Source organism: Aquila chrysaetos, chromosome 3, assembly GCF_900496995.4.
Source record: "Aquila chrysaetos chrysaetos chromosome 3, bAquChr1.4, whole genome shotgun sequence".
NCBI classification, from domain to species: domain Eukaryota; kingdom Metazoa; phylum Chordata; class Aves; order Accipitriformes; family Accipitridae; genus Aquila; species Aquila chrysaetos.
Window position 1 is genome coordinate 27,717,306 of NC_044006.1, and position 24,593 is coordinate 27,741,898.

The following is a 24,593-nucleotide window of genomic DNA, read 5'->3' on the forward strand; positions in this document are numbered from 1 at the left end:
TTATTAAAGTTTTCCTGCAGCAACAATGAGCATGGCATTTTCTTTAAAAATACATGGAATGGAATTCTCTTTTAAACCAAGGTAGAGGAATTAAGAAAGATACTAAATATCACAGGTTTCACACTAGAACAAGTGTGGTCCAAACCATTATTTATAAACATGGAATAAATTAAATACAATGAGTCCAACGAATAGCAAAAGCACAACCTTCATAACATCCATCAGAATCAGACAGGCTTCACAGAAGGACGCCAGACAGCAAGATAGAAATCAAATAATTCCCTTATCAGATGATAAAGGATCATAAGAATGCCCTCACAGAAGAGTTTCAGGGCCCTGGAGTACTGAACATCTTTGAAAAACTTCAAGGTTGCAAGAAACCTAAGGAAGTATTGAAAGCAATCAGAGCATGTGTAACCAAGGAGGTGGTAGTTAGGGGATGCTCTAGAGGTCAAAACACCTTAAAGGACACCTGGCATAGCCAACCTGCAAAAGCTTGATCAGGAGAATTCTGTCTTCATATGCTACAGGCTTAGCAAACAGAACATAATTTGTACCCTCTGAGAGTCACTTATCTCCTTTGAATCGCAGCTTTGGATTGAACACAGAAGTTTGTACCATTTGAATGAAGTTTTCTGAATACCCATACAGCTGGCAGGTACTTCTGCAGGGTTCGAATCCTGCCATGGAGAAGAAAGACTCTTGAGTCTCATGGGCTCTGGTTCAGTCCCCAAAACAACTGGGCACCTCATTTTTCTGCCATCCTTTCTCAACTTGGACTTCCAGAAGAAGCCATGATAGGCAAGTATCTCTGTCCTCCCAGAGCTATGCAGTTCAGGGCAAGGCCACCAACACTCAACAGATGTGTCCGCCTCACCACAACCTTTTTAGCAAGAAGCCAGGTAAGGACTAATTTTCCCCAATGGGGTGAGCAGGGTTACTGGCAGGTCCTGCGCAAGAGCCATAAGCGTACTTTATTCTTAATTCATATGGCTTGCCTTCTGGGAAGCAAATTATTGGTCTGTGCTGGTATGAAATCACCTTTTAATCAAGTGACCAAGGCTTCTTTTTTGTTATTTAAAAATTCAAGCCTGGTAATGAACTATAATGATTCACTGAGAGCACTTTTCAGGTAAAGGTCTCAAGTAGCATCCTTAAAATTTCAAAACTCTTGTGAGGTAAGAATTAATGACTGGCTTTACAGATGTGTACATTTTGCTCTGGGAAGGCAAGAGGCCAATTTCATATAGGCAATTAGGTCTCTAACCCCATGGTACCCATACACTTTGGCAAACATGGGCCACGACGTTTTGGCCACAGTGGGAACACAGGGTGGCTGGTGCTCAGCTGCACACATGTTTTGCCTGCTAGCCATCTTCTTTAGCCACTGGCTTCTTCTGCCTGGAGTGACTGAGTCCTGCGGTCAAGGTGTACTGCAGGCTACTGCATGTTTTGTGTAACAGACAGGCTCTGCCTACAAGGCAGCCCGGCTTTTGTTTGCTTTCTTCTTCAGACTGCTTTTTCCCTGGTCTCTAGCTAATACCTAGGAGGTTACAACAACCTAGGCAGTGAACAGAGCAAAATGCAGAACTCCTAATAATAGTCACATTGGACTGAAAAATACTAGCTTTAATCCTTTTTGTGTTTGTGTCTGCATTTTCCAGCATCTATAAAACCTTATTACTTAAGTACTAAAATACAGCAGATGTCGGTCAAGGATTTCTACAGACTTAAAGCCATGCTTCCGTAACCGTCTATTCCTCCTGGAGTGAGAGACTGGGGAATGGTAAAGCTTTCTTGTGTGTTTTATAAAGGCAGTAACCCTCCTGTCAGCTGGTTTGAGTGTGAGCTGAGTTCTCTGTTGAGATGCTTAGCGGGGAAGGCCTCTGCACAGATGCCTGTGCTCTCCTGCGGTCACCCCATCTCTTGGAGTTTGTGGGCTTAGTATTGGATCTGCGATCTGGTGTCATTTGGGAAGGTTTTTTTGTTTTCGGCAAGCATGTTTGCTAAGTCCATGTCACCTGACTTCTCGTGAGTTAGTGCATGTGGATTGTCTACTTGCGTTCTTTGTACCATGTTCACCATCTGATTTCTTCTAATAGTACGTTAAGCAACTCAACTAGTTATCACATCTGCACACAGGAGTGTTTGAGGGGAGCTTTATTTCTCCAGATGCAAGTACTAATCCATTAATTAAATGCATTTACAAAAAAAACCAGGAAATTATTTTGTGTTAAGAAGGTGTGAGTATAAGAATTGTTGGTGAATTTCATCACTACTTCTTTTTTTTCTTAAAATCACAGACTCTTTATATTCCTATGTCAATAAAGTCAATAATATTTCCAGAGCATGTTTAATATTTCTGAAGCAGACTTAACTCTTAGAGGATTGTCCTTTCCTTATCTTTTCCTACGTGCAACGTGATGTGCTCTCTTCGAGCACTGTTCTCGTACGTACAGATTGAGTCATCCATTCAGGGAATAGAAACCACGTTCCCGCGCTGAGTCACACTGGCCAAATACAGAGTGCCAAACATCAAAAAATGCAGAGGAGCCTTCGCTTCAGAGAGCTTTTGGAAATGGAACGTTTCTTAACTATTACAAACATTTGTTGAGCAATTCTGACAAATCTGTAAAATTCATTACTATATTGAGTATAGGAAAAGGAGTAGTTCCAAGAACAGATGAACTAATGAAACCTAATTTCCTATAAATTTCTATTTCATTAAAGAAATATGTAGAAATCCTGTAAGAGTTAAAACTATTTAATTATTCTAGTCTTTAGTGTTTGAAGAGGATGAGAAGTTCAGTGGAAGTCTGTTTCATTACAGAACATTTCTATCTCTGTGAGGGCACTTGCTAGTCTCTAACCATAACAGCTAGTCTCTGTTTCTTCTCAGAAACCAGATTAAAATGACCTTTTATTTTTGGTAACTAGCAGTCACCAAACTAGAAGCAGTGCCTGAAGGGTCAGTAGTAGCAGGGAGGGAGGTGCTGCTAGAAGAGAAACTTAGGAAGATCCCATAATGTCTAACATGTTGAAAGACGAAACAAGAAAGTCAGATGGTGATAAAGCTATTTGCCTGCATATGAAATAAACTTTAAGTCTCCTATAAGTCTGCTTAGGATTGCATTACCTGGTAAAGCAGCAGTTTTATTCAGGGTCAAATGCAACCTGGTAGCTTGCAGAGTAGCTTCCTGTTTGAATACACACAATGAGAAATTAGACTGATTTGTCTGGTTATGGAATAGCCAAAAGCATGCTGAGGTGCGTGAGTTTAGGTACCAATGATTGTTTGGGTGCTTTGGGGTTTGGTTTGATTTTACAGAACTGCTATAAACAGTTCTGAATACCTTCAGAACTTGAGCCCTGGTTATGAGGTAGGATAGGTCCAAAGTTAAACAACACTTTCTGTTCACAAACAGCACTGTTCACGTGTGACCGAACTCATACCTGGGCAAAAGTACAGACCAGGCAGACTAAGGGGAGCAAAGTATTGTAAGCCTCTTCCTTCTGGGATGGAGTAACATTCAGCTTATGACTCTAAGCAGAACACTGCAGATGCAGTAATTTGACCAGTGCTGTTCAGTCTGTACTAACTGGCTTGGCAAGGACAATTTGAAACAACCTGCATCAGATTGGACAGGAACCCGGCACGAAGTTTGGAGGAAGGGCTTAGTTCACAGAGAGCAGGAGTATCACTAGAGCTATTTCTTTTAAAGAAAAACAGTTTAACTTCACAAGTTTATAAGTGATCTAGCAAGCAATACATGAAACAAGACTCAGTTGTGTACCACACATGAGCTGCTGTAAGACTTGAAGCTGTGAGGTGTCTGTCAGACAGTGTAAAGGGGTTATTGTTTTGGTAGAGCTCTCAGCAGAGCTAGCTGCAGTGCCATGTACTCAGGATATGATATACCTGTGAGATTTGTTTCTGATAAAATAATATTAAGAACCTGATATCCTGTGGGAGGACTCTGGAAGTGCGAAAATTATGAAGCGTGAGCCCATCTGGAATGAACTATTTTCAGATTGCTTCTAAAATTGCACTTAAAATCAGGGAAATCGATATTCTTCACAACCGTTTTTCCTTTTGTTTCCTTTCTGCTCCCAAAGCTTTTCATTTCTATGTTTCCAAACATAGCAATTTAAAACTACGTGGAAGAAGTAAGGCCATTCGCCGCTGTGGAAAGTGTTAACAAGACACACTTCTGGAGCCTGGCCACCAGCCCCGCTGCATTTAGTCTAGCAAGGCTCCTGCTAATTATGTAAGGGCTTTAAAGGAGATAGCAGCTATGATAAATAAGTAAATAAAAATCTCAGCTCTCTAGAAAGCAGGAACTGGTTTCCCTTTTTCTCCACTGTGACTATAAACCCTCCCCTCTGAGGCTAGAGAAGAGCTAGCAGCACTGCCCGCCCGGCAGCATCCCAGCAGCTGCCAGCTACCCCAAACGGCTCAGCATGCCCCGGAACATCCACGCTAGCCAACGTCGTGCAAAAGGGCTCGCTGGCTGCCTGCGCAGACCTGCACAGCTATTCGAGCGTGTGCTCTCTGAATACCGGCAGTACCACCCAGACTTCAGTCATTAGCCTAAGGTCATCAGTACATTTCTGTGCATGGGAGTGTCTGCATTTTATGTATCACTATGGCTTGTCTGGGTGTGTATATATTTGTTTGTGTGCTTGCCCTGTAATGATCCAACCTATCTTACATGTATATTTTAAAATATTTTATAAAGTGAGGGTAGATATCATTATCTAAAGAAAAGTGAAGCGCAGGGTCAGAGGTTATGCCCTTTGCTGAAGGATACAGAGCAATTCACTGGCAGAGACGTGACCGGGACACCGGGCTGCTGACATAAAGCCTGCAGTCTCCACCAAGCCATGTTACTTTTTTGCCTCTTCTGTGTAGGAAGCATTATGAATTGTATATTATCTAACATGCATTCATGCTGTTGTGCTTCAGAAAGCCCCGTGGCAATGGAGAGAGGAGACTCTATTTCTTCACCTAAGGACCTTTGCCACTACTGCTCCTACTGACAGCAAGACTTAAGCTCAGCAACAATTTACACTGACTAAAACCTGAACAGCAAATAACAGCTAACAGGAGCGCTCACGTGCATCCTTTAGCAAATGTTTGACAGAGTGACTGGCCGAGTCCAGCTGCATTCATTTCCAGTGGCCAAAGCAGGTGGTCACGGACCCAATTACCACCTGGAATGCTAAATCGGAGTCCTGCAGATGACCCGATCTGACAATTAGTCCAGTCCTCTGCTTTGCTGCGGGTTTGTTTACAATGATCACTCTTTCTTGAAATGATTAGTTTTCGTTAGTATGGCAAAGCTTACTGAAGAGCAGGTTGTTTGGCAGCTTTCAGGTTTTGAATTTTTTCCTTCAGAATAGTTTTTTTCCCCAGAATTTTCCAGTAAAAAAAAATGTAGAAAGAATCACTTCTGGGAGTGACACATTTTGTCCGTAAGACGGTTTCTTTAGGAACCATATTAAAGGAAGTCTAGAAATAAAAATAATTCTTAACCAACAAATTAAAGCATTTCAAGTTCAGAATTTCTGAACAGACTAGAAAGAATATTTTGGATTTTTTTTTAAACAAAACACAATTTCTGGAAAAATTGAAACAGCATGCATTATCAGCACAGCCTGTTCTGTGCTTCTCACAGAAAGCTAAAATTTACATGACAAATGTGCCCACCTCCAAAGTAGACTATAAACTCAGAGAACCAACCAAATAAATCACTTTTGCAAGAGAGAAATACTTTCCTTTGGTCTTTTTTTATACTGCAAGCCCCTTAGGGCAGGGATAGTCTTTATTTTATATTATCTATCAGGCCAACCCACTGCTGAAACTTAAGAAGTGATAGTTTCAACCAGACTTGATTCGCATCATAAAAATCAGCTTCTGCCCTCTTGTTGACATCTCTGTGTAGGACAAGAACTGAGCAGATATTCAGCCTGGATGTTGCTTCATTTCAAGTGGAGTTAGTGAGATAATATGGTGTAGACTGCAGAATTTGCTCATTAAAATAACATCATTTTTTAAATTCATTTCTCAGCTGTCCTAATCACATTCTCACATCTCATTGTAGATTGTGAACTGCAAGCCACATATGAAATTAAAGCAGTCAAAGAGCCTAAGTGTGTTTTTGTGACATATTACATGAGTTAATTTCAACACTTACCTTTAGGCTGTGTAGTCATTGAACACAGTTCTGTTACAGCAAAAATAACTAAGAGGGGTTTTTTCCCTCTTTTTTTTTAATGTGATGAGGACAGACAAGCTTGAAACAAATTCCATTCCTTCTCCTTCCCTCTGCCCCAAAATCGGTTACAAACATAATTCATGAGGTTATAATCTGATGAGTTTGATGTCTTCTTCTGTAGTGGTAGCAGCAGACAGGCTGGACCACTGGGCATAGCCAACAGCGCAGAGCAGAAAATGTGCTTTCTGTCTTACTGTATGCTCTGCTTTTCTACAGCAAAATAGTACGTGTCCAGAAGTCTTCAAAGATAAAATGCTGTTGCCTTTCTTTATCTGTCATGGTAAATTGTTTTGGGGAATCTGCTGCTTGGCATGAAGGAAGGTCAGGTAACAAGTGTTAATGGTCCTGAGTATCCTTGTCTTTTGTGAGACTCTGCTAGGATCTGTGGAAGCCGTATGTGGACCTATGGAGGCTGGTCTCTTTTCTTAGTGCTGTTCAAAATTGCAATGCCTCTGCATGTGCATGGACATACAGACAGGTTCAATAAGCTCTTAGAGGAGCACATTCCTTAAATAACTTGTCAGCATCTTGTTCCTGCAGTTTGTTGGAAAATAAGATCAAGACCTTGTCCTACAGCTGTGTAAATCAACAGGGCTGTGTTAACTTGGGCAAGCTTGAATGTAGAGTGAAGTGCTCGGCACCACTTTCCTTGTTTTGCTTTTTGTTATGCAGTGTTTTCCTAATATCATGTATACATGGTACAAAGCAGAGATTTACATATTCAGTATTGCTAAGATAGTGCTCCACATTAAAGGCCAGATTCCAAAGCTTTTACTCATGGTGAGTAGGTCACTCCTCCATGAGTAATGCCTTGGAGAGGAGAGAAGCTCCTAGTGAAATGAAGCCTTACTTAACACGGGGTCAAGTTTTAGAGCCTTCGCCCGTAAGATTAGGGACAAATATTGTCTCTTCCCCTCCTGTACTTCTGGGTCAATCTGATTGCACACATACAGATCCTGGGTAGGTTTGTGTCACGTGGGAGTGATTTACGCAGCCAGCAGCCAGAAACACGTGGGCGACAGCCTGGTATCAGAGCTGAATCAGGGGAACTCAACCCAAATTATCGCCCACCTCTAATGGATATCTCAGAGATCTGGCAGTCCCTAGACCCCTGTCACTGCACAAGTATTTTCTGTAGCTGGACAGAGCGTGTGTCGCAGTCCATGAGCTCAGGGAGAGAGCAGCTCCTGAGCTGACACCAGGGAAAATCCCTCTCTGCTCTTCAAAAGTAGCTCTGGTGGTGGCGAGTGAGGGTCGTTCCCTCCCCAGAGGAAGAAGAGCTGTTCTGTGTACGTAAACACCTAAAAAGCTGGGTAACAGTGCCGAAGGACTTCCACTTTTGCTTGCCAGTATTAATTCAGTGCAGCAGGAGAGCAGCTGGACTGTGTCCAACTAAAATCAATGCTTTCGTGACACTTCTCCTTCCCCGTCCCACCCAACCCCAATGGCTGCTGTGGTGGTCTCAGCTGGGTGCTGAGACCTTTCCTGAGACAATGATTGCACTTGTGTCGCTGTATTTAACAGCCCTCAATGAACTTGAACTCTTTCATTAATCGCTCACGTACATCACAACATCCTGCGGCGATGAGCTCCACAGCAAAGCTGGGCACCGAGGGGTAAAGCACAGCTTTGGTAAAGTAATGTTGTTGTCAAGTGTGGGCTACAGGGCCTGCAGGAGATGGCCAGTGACCTCTGCTCTTCTTGGGCAAGTTTCGGCAGCACAATTTTCCCAATGTCCTGGCCCTGTCCCCAGCAAAGCTTGTGCCTGTAGCAATGCTGTTGCTATTTGGGTGGGAGGTAGTTATCTGTGTTAGACCCAGATTTATGAAGACATTGCAGTATTTAATTCTTAAACTTAAAGAAAAGATTTGTGCTGTGTTGAATATGAAGTCTAATCTGCCAGCTTTGAGTAGAGGCATATTGGTGAAACATTGGAAGAGAGCTTGCAGGACTTGTTATACTTGTTCTGTGAATAAGACAAGGCTTTCTATTTCCCAGACTGCCGTTCTGACAAATTTTACGGGCACTAAAATAAACAAATGCCTTTCCTAGAGAAATGTTACTATTAAAAATGCTCAGGCTGGATTTTTGTTTTGAAATGGAAAGAAAGCAAATACATCATTCCACTCTGATTACCAACAGCAGTGAATTATTCATCTGCTTCGGACCTGCCTATAGGCACATATGTAACCATTATGAAGCAAAACCCATCAGAGTTCATTGCCCTCTTTCACACTGGGCTCTGAGTAAGCGTTAAGTGGGCTCCACATTATGGGCTAAAGGGGAGGGTTGAAGCATCTATACCAGCTGAAACCATGGAGTTTCCTGCTTGCAGCCTCTGTTCCCCCCACCCGCCCCACGCATATAAATGAATGGCCTCCCCCAAGCTTTTACCCTGGTTTTAATCCCTCCTAGAAAATGAAGCGTCAGATGTTCATATTAATGTAGTGGTTAACCAGCCCGTGGCAAGAACTCTTTACTGGACTGGCTTGATTTATACAGCTCTCGTCACCACACCAGTAATTAAGAGTGAACAGAGCAGCAATGCCAATGCTGTATCTCATTGACTTTGCCATCTTTCTATTTCAGGGATGAAACTTCACTTAAGAAGTGAGAGTGCAGCTGTTCTCTCAAACAGCAAACACCCTCTCAGATATACCAATCCAAAATCATGGTGAAAGGTCAAGATTTTAAGAATATTTAGCATTCCTAAAGCCTGCCCTGGCTGTAAGGCACCACGTAGTTATTAAGTTGTTATTCTTAAAAATTATTAGCTATTTGTGCTACTTGTTATCCCCATTTTACAGAGGGAAGGTTGGGCTCAGACAGACTTACAGCTTACAAAGCTCTGGCTCCAACTTCAGCACCTAATTTTTCAGGCCACGCAGAGAAGTTTACCTCCTTCGAGAAAGACTTATTTTCCTTTTTGCACTCATCAGCTGCGCAGGTCTCCCAGAAAGGCAGTGACGTGCTCCCACTTGTGTTTTTGAGACTTTTTCATTGTAATTCTTATTTTCGCTTGCCGCCTCCTCTCTACTTGGATAAGCATGGTCAATCTTCTGGTTCTTGAGAAACTGCAAATTAAATGCGACCTCCTTGGTTTCCTTTCCTGAGGGAAGACCGTGCGAGCCAGTGGCCAACTCTGCAGGGAAGCCCTCTGACTTCTGTGTGGGCTTGTTCAAGTAGGTCTGGCTTCTGTTGCACTTTATGTTAGCTTCAGGGGTGAGATGCAGAGATAAAACCAAAAGTCACGAGCAGATCTGTGAATGACAAACATTGGGATCATGGAGCACGTATGCCTCTCCCATTAGCTGTAACAACTTTGGTAACCTTGGACCACACTGATGTCCTGATATAGTCTCTTTAAACTTTAAAAAAAAAGCCTTGAGAGAGTGTTCAGACATACTGCAGTGTGCTCCAATTCAAATAAGGTCATGGAGTTGCACTCTCTAAACCTGTCATTATTCCTGAGGCGCTAGCAAGGACATCAAGGGCACATTTCAACTGTTTCAAGTCAGGCAATCGCAGCTTCTTGCCAGCTCCCGATTTTTTAGCCTGGAAGCAAGATTCATGCAGTCACTCCATCTATTGGTCCCCATCCCTGTTAACTAATTTTAACCAAATTCCAGGGAAGAGCAAGGACCTTGCAAGCCTTGTGAAACCTGGCGGTAGGTAGAGACAAGAGGTTGCAGCCTCAGCAGCTCTCTGTTCTGTCGCCATCAGCCCACATGGCCAATTGACACGCATACATCTCCATACCGGCTACCTCTAATCCAGCTGGGCTTGGAGGGCCCAGGAGGGCATTGCAGATGACAGGCAACAAAGGGAGAAAGCAAACTCATTGTAGAAAGTAGTTCTACTGCTGAGAGGCCCAGGTATTTGTTTTCCTTCTGCTGCAACCATATAGAAAACAGGCAAGATTTTAAACCACTCATCCATTTGCAGACTCCTATGCAATTCCCCCAAGACCCTCCTCTCAAATTAATAGATTGGGCAAGGCGCATAATGAAAAAACACTTGCTCACCCAAATAAACCAGAAAAGCCAAAGTATCGGTTTGCATGAGCAAGCGCTTGCTGGGTGAGCGAGGACTAGGCAATGTAGCATGAGTACATGAAGGAAGAAGATTATTGAAGTTTAAATTGATAAAACCTTGAGGAGGTTTGAGTCATTGGTGATAAATTTCTGTCTTCAGAGGAAATTAGGTTTAAAGGAAAAGGAGCTGGTTTACAATATATTTAAAGTATCAAATTGCATGTATTTATGCCAAAGTCACTTTCCCACTCCCACAGATTTGGAATAGAAATTGTGGTCCTCGCTTGCCTCTTTGAAAACTGCAGCATCAGTTCTTTTACAGTCAAATAAGCAGTGGGGTCAGGAAGGAAGCAGATCTGGAGAAGTTAATGCTCTTGCACTAGGTCTTATTTTTTAAATGACTGGGTCTCTAGTTCTGCAGAAGTGGCTGGGAAAGGAAGTAATGCATAAAATCAAATGACAAGGAGCTTGTAGTTTGGGGAGCTGCTTATGAAGGTGGGGTGATGGAGAATGTGAAGTAGCCTACCCAATCTGACCCATTTCAGAAAAAAAAATGGCAGGAGACGGGTCACTTTATCCTCATATATCCCTGGGCTATTTTATGGTATGCTTTCTATTATACCAGGATATTGTGTTCTTACCAGTGGTGCAGGATATCACATGCTGGTAGCTGGGGGTTCTGATGGAGGTGGGAGTGTGCATACGGAATTGATTAGAGGTTCGCATCCTCTCGGCGGCAAGTCATGTGGGGATTTTAAGGGCTGAACCTGACTTTGGAGAAGAGGAAGCTGCAGAGACAGCTATATCTTAATTACCTCTGGAAGGTTTACTGAAATGCTCAGAGAATTGCTCATCTGTCTGAACAGAAAGGGAGTACTGCCATCAAAGCTGCTGGGAGCTCAAGAAGTAAATACCAGGGAGTTGAGATCAAACAGATATCCTGAGGTGTGCTGGGGACCATGTTATAAATAGGAAGAAAAAGCTCAGAGCATTCAGGTGACCCCTCTCAACCCCTTTTTGTAGCCATTTTTTGACAACACCTAAAATGTGATGTCGGCCCTTGATTACCTGGTTTGTGAATTAACTAACTTTCCCTTGATCCAGTAGTGGCACTGGATTCCTGAGGATGCAATGGCCAGCCCTGGCTCCTGCCCTGCCTGCCCGCTGCTGTGTGCCGCTGGACCGGCTCTCTGCAGAGCTGCCTGTTTTTAGCCTGTTCTTTTCATTACAGGTCTTATGTACGTTTTGTATTATCCATGGGTTTACTTTATCTAGCTTATCTTGCAGTATCGCTGGGTAATAGGAAGTGCTTGGCATTCTCGTCCCACTGCCATTTTCATATTGAGAGGTTTTCTAGGTAACCTGTGAAAGACTGGGTTTGTTTATGTTCTGGGTTTGGGGTCAGCCCAGTCTGGAAACCTCAAAGACTGAAGTTGGGATCCAGGGCCCATCTTGTCTTCTAAAGATTAAAACTTCTGTAGGAACTCAAATATTTTTTTTGTTGTTTCTTTTTTCTAGAAACAGCAGGTTGTGGTCAAGGGTATTGGCAAAGGGAAATAAGGAAGAGTGTAAACAAGCCCCATTTGTAAAAGCATTTTGCTACGGATCAGGAGTGTGCTTTTGAAGGTGATTCTCTTCATGCTGTGGTCTTGGGGTGCACAACCTGTGTTTCTTCCAGGTGGAGCTGAAGGATGCGCTCCAGGGGCACATGTAGCATACCCCAACCAGTAATGGACATTCAGTCCATAGGATCGCACGAGAGGCAGTCTGAACTAAAATGCCCAGAAACACATGTGGTGAGGATGTCAGGGCCTCTGTACCAGCTGTTTTGCTTTACAGATCCAATCCTCCAGTGTCACATTACTTGCCCAAATCTCAGTTTTCAATGTTGTATATTGCTACATTGGCCAAACTGCTGTAAGGCCTTCCTCAGGGGCATTTGCATTAGGTCCTCCCCATTAGAAAGTAAAGATGCCATTGCTGGGAAGTCAGGCATGGCATGACCTCTCTGGTGTCCAGAACCTGCTCTTCTGCTCAGACACATTTAGTGATGGTCTCCAACACGCTGCAGAAAATATCTATTTGGGAAGGATTTTGGAAGTTAAAGGTATGATGAAGGGAAAAAGGCAACTGGCTGCCTGGCTATGTCCTGTGGGATTTGTTTCAGCACAGTTGCAATATCTCTGGGATACAGGTTAGATGATTAATCATATTGAATTGCCCAGCCTTTGCCACATATGTCTTTATTATTTAGCTATGCAGTGCTGAACAAAATGTGATAGAATTTCATATTTAAGCATTATGACTCATTTTGCTTTAAATAAAAATGACCATCTACTCTGTGGTTAAAATGCTTTGGGGACACAACCTAAAAGTGCATGACAGAAAAATCCTTTTCCCATTCTCTTCAGTGACAGCTTTGCTATTGGGCCAAGTTTTCATGTGGAAAATGCAAGGTAATGATTTCAATGGCATATCGCTGGAGTCATAGAAAAGCAACAAGCAATGAAGTATCTATAATTGTTAGGGTACTTATTGTCTTACAGGGCTAGGAGAAAAGAACTGATGATCATCTTTGCTTTTTTTGGCTAGAAAGGGAAATTTGCCTACTGAGATACTCTAGTTATTGAATATGTGCATGATGACATGAGTAAGAAACAGAACTGCTGACTTTGAAATACTGAGAAGTAGGTATGACCATGTCCATGTTGGTCAATTATGCAGGGAGTGTTGCCTGCACATTGTGCTAGATCATCTGCGCTATGCATTTATACAAACAGTCCCAGGCTGGGCCGGCTAGTGTTCTCCCAAACACGGCTTGAGAGGTAGCAGAGGCCAAGGATTGCTCCTGGTAGGTAGTTTGGATGCAACCACACCCATCTGGAGGCTAAGCAAGTTTAGCCTTCTGATGGACACAAGCTACTCTGTGGCAATCCATTTACATGCTGGAGAATGGTCCTGAAAATGTTGAATTTACTTGTATAGTCAGCCTCGGTGTGTCTTTGTTTTAATTTCAGTAATACATAGGAATTCATGTAGAAAAGTGACTTAAGGCAGAGATACCTCCATAATGCAAAATAAGGGATGGATATAAGGGAAGGCTGACTTCTTTCATATTTGCTAGCCCAAATAAGGACTGGTAGCTGCAGTTGTTTAGGAGAATCATGGTGTTGCAATCTCTTATCATTCCTATCTCTGACCGCTTTGGATGCAAACAGCAGGAGATGGCTGAATCTGAAGAAACCCCCGTTAGCCGCACCCTTGATGCAACTCACATTCTTTGTGCGTTGACTCAGGGCTATCAGCTTTCCTCACTCTCTTTTTACCATAGATCTCACAGCACAACAAACACCTAAGGAGACAGTATTTTGAGCAGCTGATTGCTGTATTTGCATGTGGTATTGAACTTCGGGTGGGAGCTGGGCAGGGGTAGAGCAAAGGACTTTACTGGGAAGAGAAGGGATGGGGCAGGATAAGCACAACCAGCCCCAGCCAACCACCACACCTGAGCTCCCTTCATGGCGCTTTTACTCTTCTCCGAAGTTCAGGGCACCGGCTTGTGCCTTGTTGTCCCCCTTTCTTTGTCACTGTGGACATACGTGGGCTATGACAGCCTATGCAGCGGGTCAGGAATTTGGTGAGCAAGGTTATAAAGCTCCTTCTTCGCTTGTGCAGAATGGACAGTGAGAGTAATGCAATTAGCAGTTTTAGTGTTCATAATCAGACACGTACCATTACTAGTCACCCGTCTTGAATAACCATACGGTGTCATCTGGTGACGTTAGCTCTGCTTCTACTGACATCCGATTTATTGTATTTGCTGCAGGCATACAAATATGTGTGATTTCTGATTGAGCGAAAGAGTATATGTAGTACAGTAATATCAGCGTAAGTCACCCTAACAAAATACAGAAATAAGGCAGAAGCTTGTTTCTATGTAGGAAGCTAATGCACTGTTTGGTAACAAAGATTTTGGATATAACATATGTCATTCCATCGTGGTATCAGTCCTTATGTCCTTGCACATACAAACGGTAAAACTTACTTAGGTAAGAAGATAGCAAGTAATGCCTAGCTTCAGGATTTGTTAAAGTATGTGAAAAACCACAGTAGTCCCTGCATGATGTTACAAACACCAAAGCGATGGATGCTTTTAAGCAGGAAGTTTATTCTACCCTTTGAAATGATCTATTAGATGGCAATGGAGATGCCATATTCCCCAGCAGTTCAGTAGAGATTTTGCAAGAGGGGAAATAATAACTATATGGGAATTAAAACTACATACTTTTGTCAATATAGTGTAATTATTCCCATGATACCCTGATAACTTTGTTCAGTTTATGTTATGAATTGTAATGTTTATCTTCAATACTGAAAGAATTTGCTATAACCTTTTTGTGTTTCTTGTAATTATTTTAGATGTTAATCAAAACGTACAAAGCATTATTTTTTTTTATTATTTTCTGCTTTATACTGGACAAAAATTGGGGGTCTTTTCAAAGAGAAGCCATAATTCAGAGAATAGATAGCTAGCACTTTCTCCTGTGCAATGGGTGGCAATAAGATCCTTGGGTACTAAAACCCACTGCAGCCACACAGTTTTTATTTTTATATTTCCTTTTTTGTTGCCTACTTTCATTAGTGAATAAGCTGATGCTGCAAATCCCTATCAGAGCTTAAAACATTTTAAAAGTCTGTTTCTGAGTTAAGTGCAACTTCCCTGGAAAATATGAAATGGAACTTGGTGACTGAGATGACAGATAAAACCTGGACGTGAAAAAAATAAAGAACATGTAGGAACCCTCCTGAGATAACACCATGGTCATGTGTTGAAATACTGGCTGTGCAATTTACTATAATTAAGGTTTAATTCCAGCACCCGTGTGTGTTGGTTTTGCCCTTTCTACGTGCTGTTATACAAACAAACAGCGTTAAGAGAAGGGAAAGAGAATCTGAGTGTGTAAGAATACGTACATTTTCATCAGGGACACTCTCTAGAAGCAGCATGATCTGAGGAGGTTTAAATACAATGTTTGGAGTAAACAGCTCTTGAGTGATAACCCTAGCTCTGCCACTAACACTCTGCCCAAGGCAAATTATTTTACATCTATAAAATGGAAATGATAGCTACTAACCTGCTTTACAGGAGATTTGCGAAGATAAATTAGTTAATGTTTGTGCAATGTTTTCAACATGCAAAGTGCCATAAAGCTCCGTGAATTATTACCTCAGTCCTTGCCTTAAAACGTCAGCGAGGAGTCATAGAATACAAACTACACTGCAAACTACAATGTCCACAATCTCAAACACCATGCAGATGATATCTGAGCAAGCGGGACTGTAAAACTCAGCTAATTCAGCGCTACTTAATTTATTCTCTTCCAGTAAAAAGCCTGCCCTATAAAATCACTTTTGCAACACGCAGAGAAGACCTGTGTTGCCATCGAGGAACAGTTGCTGATGGATTTTTTTGGAGGGGCAAACGCTGACCCACTTCTCAGTGGATAACGAAAACCAACACATTTTTTTGTTTCATTCAAGGAAAGGACCCAGCAGCAGGGATTTCTTTACTCTTGAAGGGATTTTGAGATTCTATTCTGTTTTGAGGGAATGTGGAAGAGAGAGGATAATTAATCCTGCTTTTTCCACTGATAGGGAAATCAGTTATTCATCCTCTTATAGTTACTTCTCTCCATGTGTGGCAAAGTAATCAGCTCAGCGGTGCAGGCAAGTGGCGGTGAGCAATCGCAGTTCAGTTCTGCAATCCGGCAGTATCTTCACGTGAAGGAACTACCAGCTTACATGGACTTTATTTCACAGGTCAGCATGTTTATGCTTAATATATAGAAGACAGGTGATATATACATACTATAAAGCAAGCCAGTCAAAAGAAAGCTGAAGCAAGTTGTTGCATTTAGTGTGATATTCTCACTGTGCACTATCAACTTAAAAATTGGTGGTCAAAAGGTTGGCCTTTGTCCCATAACCTTTGATCCATGCACACATGCAGCTGGTAATAAAAGTTTTGCAATATGAATATTGCATGCCCTTGGTAAAATTCACGTAGTTACATTAGCTTCAAAGGAGTTATACCAAAGGCAGTCACTGGGTATGTGACCAGCTGTTTAGGGAAAATGTCATGTTTGAATTCAAACTGTTTCAGAAATTGTTCTGTTGTATAAAAAAGGCCTGAAAGCCCTGCCTGTGATCATAAGCGTTTCAAACCTCAGTCTTAGAGTCTCTTTATGTATCTCATGACCTTGGCAAGTAGAGCACAGATGCCATGAAAGTAACACATTTGTGCTCAAAAAGGTGGGAGGACGGAATTCATGGCAGCTTGCTGCGCAGACCCTTCAGCGGTACTGCACTGCCAGCAGCAGATGAGAGTCTCCTGTAGTGGATATCTGCAGTGTGGGAAAGAAAATTTAAAGAGGAATTTGCCTAGTCTTCCCTTGCCCATCATGTCAGGAATGAAGGAGGTGTTTAGTTAGGATCAAATTCTTGGGTTTATGTGCATTTATGGAAGGACAGTATGTGATGGGAGGTGAAGCAACTATGAAATGTTCCTGCTCAGTATAGCAGGTAGAATCACAGTTGCACAAAAAATTCTGCAAAGCAAGTATTTGTTCTTTAGCGTGTTAGGACAGGACTTGGACAAGTTTCTCCACTGAATTCATATGCAAAAGATGTTTTCTTTTTTTTTTCTTAAGTTTAGTTTGTTTTTCAATTGTCACTTTGAATTCTATCTTTTTCTAGATTTTAAAAACTCCATTGCCTTCCATAGTAGTAGCTTGATGCTCAACATGCATGTCTAGGGGCACAAGTCTTTTATTTAGCATTTATCTACAGAACTGATTTGAGGTTCCTTTCTTGGTTGTCTTAATTGCATTTCCTTTCTCATAATGCAAGCTGCAATCATTAGTGTGTTCTGAGGATGCTCTTCAAATCCTCCCTCCCCAGAATTTGATCGTTTTTTCCTGCTCCTCTCATTTTTAAAGATCCTGCTATTTGTATAAATAAATGAAAATGCATCATATACATGAATGTTTATGAAGTTGCACTGTGTGAGCATCTCTGAAGCAAATTGCATTAATGTTGTATTGTAAGCCCAGATTCTGCCCTCAGTTACAGCCTTGAAACAAATCGTATGAGTTCCTGTTACTAATGTCTGAGTTTACTTCAAAGTACATCTTTCACATTATTTACAAAATATAATCAAACCAGAATGTCAGCTACAGCATACAAAAGCTGACTTGTAACCCAATTCCTCTTAATAAATGATTACAGGCATGGAGGGATGATACCTAGTTAAAGGCATGTGGTCAGGCATTGGTTTTTGTGCTAGGAAAAGTAAATGGGATGGTGGTTTTCTCTGCCTAGTTAGGACAGTAACTAGTTAAACTATCAGAAAAAGATTGTACAGAGGAAGTTGACTGGTAGGAGAAAAGTAATGCCTGTCTCAGAGGAACATGCATCACAGAGGAAAGTCAAGATACACTCAGAGGCTATTTTGCAATCTATTGTGTTCCAGTACCCTGTGATAGACACAGGCATTTAGCATGTCATCTCCCAAAACTCCTGTCACTCTGGACTTCAGTTCTGGAGTTCCCAGTTAATCATAACAGTTCTAAGGCTTCATACCCTACTGACTGCGTGACCCAAGTCTTCACAAGAGCTTTGCAAAGAAATTGCCACCAGCATTTAACAAGTTTGTATGTTGAATCATGATTTACTCAGAGAGATCCCAGCCCAGACAAGTGACACTTCTATGTCCTATTTACGTGCCTGAGTGACAAGACGGTGCTTCCTCCCACTTTCCAGAGGAGCAGCCTGTTAAAAAAAAAAAGAGACTGTAACCATAAGCATATTTTACTGAATACTGAAGAGCTTGGGTTTGCCTCTCGGAGAGGAAAGATGTCGGGGGGGGGGAAGGAGCACCATGCATGTACTCTTTTGCTTAACGTCTGTGGATGTCCCCGGAGCACCTCAAGAACACTTATATCATTGCACGTTTATTAAGTTGTTACGTGGAGCAAGGAGCCCCTTCTCACTGCCACTGCAGGGGAATAGAAACGGTATGCACAGATACGGACCCTCTTATCCTTGTGCTAAAACAAGCATAGAATCAGTGCGGTTTTATTTGACGCACACACCTGGCCTCGCAAGCATTCGGCGTAAAATGCCCAGAACGAGAACAGGACTGTTTGCAGGGACGCCCAGTGGGCTCCGCTGATTTGGGGGGGGGGGCAGAAAGGAGGGCCAGAGCCCCGGTAGATGCGCCCCTGAGGGAGCGGATTTAACCTCCGGAGCCGCTTCGTGGTTGCTGCTCCCCGCTAAAGCGCCTCAGCCCTTCCTTGCCCTCACTCCCCTCCCTGGGGGCTGCAGGGACCCGGCGTGGGGGGGACGGGACAGCGTTTCTGCTGCAAAACGCCCCGGGGAACCCGCGCTGCTGCACAGACGCTGTCCCCCCGCGGGGGCCCGGCCTCCCCCCGAGAGGCGACACGGGGCGGGGGGGGGAGAGGAGGGGCGGAGGCTGTGCCGGGGCCACGCCGCTTTTTCGCGAGCAGCGGCGCAAATGCAAGCTCATGCCTTTGGCAGCTGCCGGGCAGAAGCCACCGGGGAGCGGGGCATCCCCCCACCCTCTCGAGCGAGCAGTTAGACTGTCCCCTCCCCACTCACCCCCTCCTCTCGTCCTGTATCCCGGGACAGGTGACGGGTCCGTCGCTTCCCCACCTGGGCGGGGAAGGCGCCGCCGGTTCCTCCTCCCCCCTTCTCCTTGCTCCCGCCCCATCCTCCTCCTCCTCCTCCTCCTCCTCGGCGTCCCCAGAGGGAGCCCCTGCGCTCTGCGGCCGGGCGGAGAGCGCAGCCGGGCGCGCCCCGTCCCGCAGCCGGCTCCAGCCGCTCCGCAAGCCCCTGCGCACCCACCGCCGCCGCCGCCGCCTGCAGCGGGAGGAGCAGAGGGAGGAGGAGGAGGAGGAGGAGGAGGAGGGAGGAGGAGGAGGAGGAGGAGGAAGGCAGCAGCCCGCCCGCAGCAGGGCACGCACGTGTGCGCGCAAGCCCTCGACGGCCGCCCTCCAGCATGCTGCGCGGAGCCGCGCGGGGCAGAGCGGCGGCGCGGAGCTGATCGCGGCCGCGGGAGGAGAGCAGAGCGGAGCAGAGCGGAGCAGAGCGGAGCGGAGGAGCGGCTCCGCGGAAACCTCCGTGCGCCTCGTCTCGTCCGACCTCCCCCCCCCCCCCCCCGCCTCCGAGGGAGCGGCGGTCCCGCAGCATGGGCGGCCGCAGCCCCCTCGCTGCCGCCGGGCCCCGCGGGGCCGCTGTCCTGGTGCTGCTGCTGGGGCGCGTCGCCTTCTGCTCCGCCGTGGAGGAAAAGAAAGGTAAGAGGGGGCGCGGGCGGGGCGGGGGGGTCCCGCCGCCGCTTCGCCGGCGGCGCCCCGTGGGACCGCGGGAGCCGAGGCTGCGGGCGGCGTCGCGTCGCGGCCTCCCGTGGGGAGCGGCGGAGGGAAAGTCCCAACTACTTAAGAAAAAAAAAAAAAAGCAGAGACACAGAGGAGAAAGGGGAAAAAAACCCAAACCTATAGCAGCGATCACGCAGCTCTGACTTCCTGATTCTAGGTTTATTTTCTTTTGTGGGGGTGGAGGAAATAAAAGGGAATAAGCCTTGGCACATCTCGTCGGTCGTGCTTCTCTCCTGTCGTGTTTCTTTTTCTTCTTTCCCACTCTTCCCGCGTTGCCCAATCGCTCCCCGGAGCGTGGTGCCCGGCCGGGCGGCGGGCTCAGCCCCGCACCGCCCCGCACCGCCGCTGCCGGCACCCCCGCGGTGGCGGCGGGGAAAAGCCGCGCAGCCCCGGAGTAAGCACCGCTCCGGTAAGCCCCCGCCTGCTGCCCTGACCCGCACACCTCCGCTTGTCCTGTTAAAAAAAAAAAAGAGAGAAAAAAAAAGTATACACCTGGGAAGGCGGGGGGCTGGGGGTGGCGTGGAAAGAGGGGGAACTTCAGGTGGGTTCTGGCTCCCCAGTTATTAAAAGGCAGGGCGATTTATCCCTGCCTGACCCGGCGTGAAGAAGCCGTCCCGACTCTGCCGGCGCTGTCACCCCGCGCGGTGACCGCCCGGCCCGGCGGTGCGTGGGAACGGCGCGGAGCGGGCGCCTCCGGCTCGGGTTCGCTGGTGGGGCTGGTGGTTTGGGGTTTGGGTTTGGGTTTGGGTTGGTTCTTTTTTTTTTTGAGAAACTGGTTTAGAGGGTGAGAAAACGTTTCTGGCTGGTCGGATCCGTCGGTTTTTTTTTTTTTCTCTGTGTGTGGTGCTCTCTTTTGTGAGTTTGGAGAGCAGGCCCCGGCTGCTGTTCCAGGCAGAGTGCAGTCCTCTTTATCTTGGAAATCTGCCAGCCAGGGAAAAATGCAGATTTGGGTGGTGTGGATTGGGTTGCTTTTTTTTCCTTTCTTTCTTTTTAAAGAAAAAGTGGGAGAAGAGAATTAATAGTTTTTAGAAGGGCTGATGCAGGGCGTAAAGCAACCGAGTTAGTCTATTGTGACTGTGGACAGTAAAACCACCCTGAAAGGGAGAAACACCCCATCCAAAAGAACTAGTTGCACAACCTTTAAAAAGTGGAGAGATTCTCTTGTTCCAGGAATCAAGTTCATACCTGTTGTTGATGTAACATGGACAGTTTTTCTTTCCCGGTTTTCTTTTTCTTCTTTTTTTTTTCCCCTCATCCTTTGAAAATGATGAGAAGCAGGATGATTCCATCTGCTGTGCTTTTGTTAAAAGTCTTTTGAGATGCAGCCTCAGGTGCACATGCCCTGTAGCATATAGAAAGTGTGAGGAGAAATACCGTGTTATAGTGCTCAATTCTGTGTCTCATAAACTTAGGAGGGTGACAGTTATTTGAGGATTACTAAATAATCAACAGCTAAGTGATAAACCCAATAGAGATTACTCTCAGTATGTTCTGTCAGCAAGTAACTGTTCCTCTGCGGAGAGCTAGAGGCTCAGTGGCAGAGGTGAGGGCAGAAGAATTTCTTCAGGAAGCATTAATCAATTGATTGGTCATTGTTAGTTTCTCCCCACGCTTAAGGATAAGCAAGAAAATGAGTCAGGGGTACAAAATGAGGCGGCATTTGAGAATTGCGAGATACTGGTTTGAAGCAACAGGTCCAACAGGTAATAGAGCATCAGTGTATGTTGTGACCTGCCTCCTTGGTCAAGTGATAGGGCCTAGCATCAGAATTCAGAGTAATTCTGGAAGTAAATGTGCTGTAATAAATATATACAACACTCTTTTGAGTTTTAAGACCAAATTTTGTGGATTTTAAAGTTCAAATCACATATGAAATTACACTTTTAAAAATTTCAACCTGATTTGTTCTATTACCAAAAGAGGAGATGTCTCAAAAAAAAAAAAAAAGTACCTGGGCAAATGTTGTTTTTGTTAGAAGAATGTGAGAATCAACCTATAAAATCTGATCAACATAATGTTTGAATGGAAATTTAAATACAATTTTGTTTTTTCCCAAACTTTTAGAATGAGGTTTTTGAATGTGGATGAGAAAAAACTGGTTTAGTTATAACATGGTAGTCACTAAGATACAACCCCCTCGCCCCCCAATTGTGCATATTCCAGAACCAAACAGCATTGCTGGAAGCTGAAGTACACTCACAGGGATCGATACCTGCCTCTCTCTCTTATCTACCTGCTCTGATGTTGACCCACATTAACCACAGTGGAACTAATCCGGATTTTCAGTAATGTACCCGGGATGGCCTGCTCGGTGGTACCTGAGATAAATACCTGCGACAGCCGGCGTGCCTCTTACGCAGGATGCGTTTGACCCATGTCCGTTTTGTGTGGCAATGCTCGGTGACAGTGCTACAGTTAAGCGAACTGCTTTTTTGTTGCTATATATTGGTTTTATATCGCTAGTTTTGATCTGTAGCTGCAGCCGTTGTGGGATGGGAGCGTGCCGCTCCATGTTGGGAGCGTGCATGCAAGCATTCTGGGCAGCACGGGAGCTGCAGAAGTCAGCTGCGATGGCCTTCTGTACCAGATGTCTTACATTGCTCTCTGAAAAACAAAGGAAAACTCAAGTTCCTTGAGGATGTTGAAGTATTCATTTTCACGTGAAATGAAAAAGCTCCATCTAATATCCTGTGCAGTGTTTACGTGTGGGCTACATGTGTACTGCTCTTATGTATTGCTGCCCTTTACATTGTTTTGTAGTGTCTGCACTGTATATTATTCTGTACTTACTTGTGACACATGTATACAGGTAGACTAGTCTTTGTGAGTTGTGTAGGGCTTGATCGGGTTATGAGCAGGCATCCAGTGACTTTTCAGATGCCCTCCTGTGTAACCTGGCTGCTGCTCCGTGGGAGCAGAGATTGCTGCTACGCTCTTCTGTCATTCCTGTATTTGTATTATCCTGGTGCAGGTGGAGTTTCCTCTCTGGAGACAGGAGTGAATATATGCGCGCGCGTGTGTGTAGGTATTTGGTTATTATCTAAAGTCTTGTCTATGCACCCATTCATTTTTTTTGTTCTCCTTGGTAAATGACTGAACATTTTTGGATTTGGAAACTAAAATAAATCTGTGCAGCCTTGGCAGCAAATGCAGTTAGAGATATGGAAATTTAGATACTGATATGGTCCAATTTGGTGAGATAATATAATTAAATAAGTAGTCCTGAGTATAGACCTGCTCTTACTCCAGTGCCGCAGTGTGTGAATGATTAAGAACAAAACCCAAATCCCATCATTAAGGGCAATTTCTGACAAGCAGGGAAGGGAAGTTAAAGTGCCAGCAGTCATCTCCTTAATTTGAGCAATCTGCAAAATACAGTGGCTAGGTGAAAAAGTTACAAAAGAGATTGGCCTCTCAGCAAAGTGTGTGTGTATGGTGAGCAGACTACACACTGAAGTGACAGTAAATACAAATGTGTTATTTCTTGTGTCAAGAGTATATTAAGAGAGTTGCAGATAAATAAGAAATCAAGATCAATGCCCTGGAGACTTTACAATCAGAGTAGTCCATTGTAATTTATTTGTTAATTTATAGAGAGAGACTTTCAGGGAGTGTCACACAATGCCATTATGGTCCTCAGGGCTGACTTTTGCATTTGAGTATCCATGTATCACTGAAATCACTGGGATATGCTAGCTTTAGCAGCAAGATAGCTGACTAGCCAAACCAGTTCCTTCAGAAGGTGTCCTTATCTTCCTTGAGCACAAACTGCCTTTGCTTAATAGCTCTTCGGAAACAAGCCTAGTGAAAAGTTTACTTCATTTTAGGGAGGACGACAATACCTTCACGGAATGGTTTTGCATAGAAACTGTTGATATTGGTACAAACTCCTGGATTAGTCCAAGTTTCGGTAGTATGTGTGCATCAGAGGGTAAAGTCACCCTGCGTATGTGAGTGGAGTATCCCAGTAAGAACTAACATACATTCAAAATTAGCAGTCAGCATGTTATGTTATAAGCATTGGCGTTTACACGTATGAGAACTCGTGTCAAATCTCATCTTAGATGGATCTGTATTGCAAAAGGGCTTGTGTAATGCAAATGTGCTTGTACTGTCAGAGAAACGCTTTGACTTGTAGAACCTTAATTGGGGGAGCCAGAATTGGCTGTACCCACAAAAGCATCCTCTGGCCAGTCCACATTAGGAGCACTTGCTGGGGTGACCTGGCTGACAAACCTTTATAATTTAGACTGGTCGAAACAGGGGTGAGGTCTATCTAATTCTGTAAAAAGATGACCTGCTAGCTAGAGTAGCTGTTATTTTGGAAGTGTGTGTGAATTGCATTAGGCATCTTCTATTTGTGTTTATAATGTCTCAAAACCTGATTGTGCTGTAGTGCTCTCCTTGAGCATCTGCTAGGGAAAAATGCAGTTCTGTTGGTCGGGGCTCAGCTGGCACAGCAATCGCACTCAACCCAGCTAGGATTTTGCTAGTTTTAGCAAAAAGGGAAAGTTATAAGGAAAGGCAGCAGAGCTTTTATTTCCTGCTCAGTGGAAGGCATGTTCTCGCTTTTCGTTTCCTGGATTTGCTCCGTAGCAGTCATAGAAGGTGTGTAGCCTCCAATGAATACTCAAGCAGCAGTTATTGCTGTGATGGGGATAGTCACCTGCCTTGCTCTCGCCTCCAGGTGAGCTTGAGCAACACGTCTTGCCGTAAGTGCAGTTGGAGAAGTTAGTGTAGAATTTGCCTCTCTGGGTCCTAAGCAGCACTTCACCCAGCACCTGTGATGGGGGCGATGACCAGGAGCTGTGTGGCGCTGAGGTCTA

The 24,593-nt window shown here is 44.4% G+C and overlaps 1 protein-coding gene and 2 long non-coding RNA genes across 4 annotated transcripts in view; 1 reads left to right on the plus strand and 2 right to left on the minus strand.

Annotated features, from left to right (window-relative positions):
• Positions 1–2,144: 2,144 nt before the first annotated feature.
• LOC121233183 lies at positions 2,145–3,499 on the minus strand. The gene is made up of 2 exons (XR_005932071.1): positions 3,137–3,499; positions 2,145–2,510 (listed from the first exon to the last, which is right to left on the minus strand). It is a non-coding gene; the product is annotated as an uncharacterized LOC121233183 (long non-coding RNA).
• A 13,959-nt stretch (positions 3,500–17,458) lies between these two features.
• Positions 17,459–19,096, minus strand: LOC115338921. Its single transcript, XR_003922567.1, has 2 exons — positions 18,992–19,096; positions 17,459–18,142 (listed from the first exon to the last, which is right to left on the minus strand). It is a non-coding gene; the product is annotated as an uncharacterized LOC115338921 (long non-coding RNA).
• A 67-nt stretch (positions 19,097–19,163) lies between these two features.
• EGFR (epidermal growth factor receptor) overlaps positions 19,164–24,593 on the plus strand; it is a 167,641-nt gene continuing 162,211 nt past the window's right edge. Inside the window, exon 1 of one of the 2 annotated variants that reach the window (XM_030007997.2) lies at positions 19,164–19,686. In XM_030007997.2, the coding sequence (XP_029863857.1) occupies positions 19,581–19,686 (106 nt within the window). In that variant the 5' untranslated portion in view covers positions 19,164–19,580. The remainder of the gene's footprint in view (positions 19,687–24,593) is intronic. The other variant, XM_030007996.2, reaches the window with a different exon arrangement.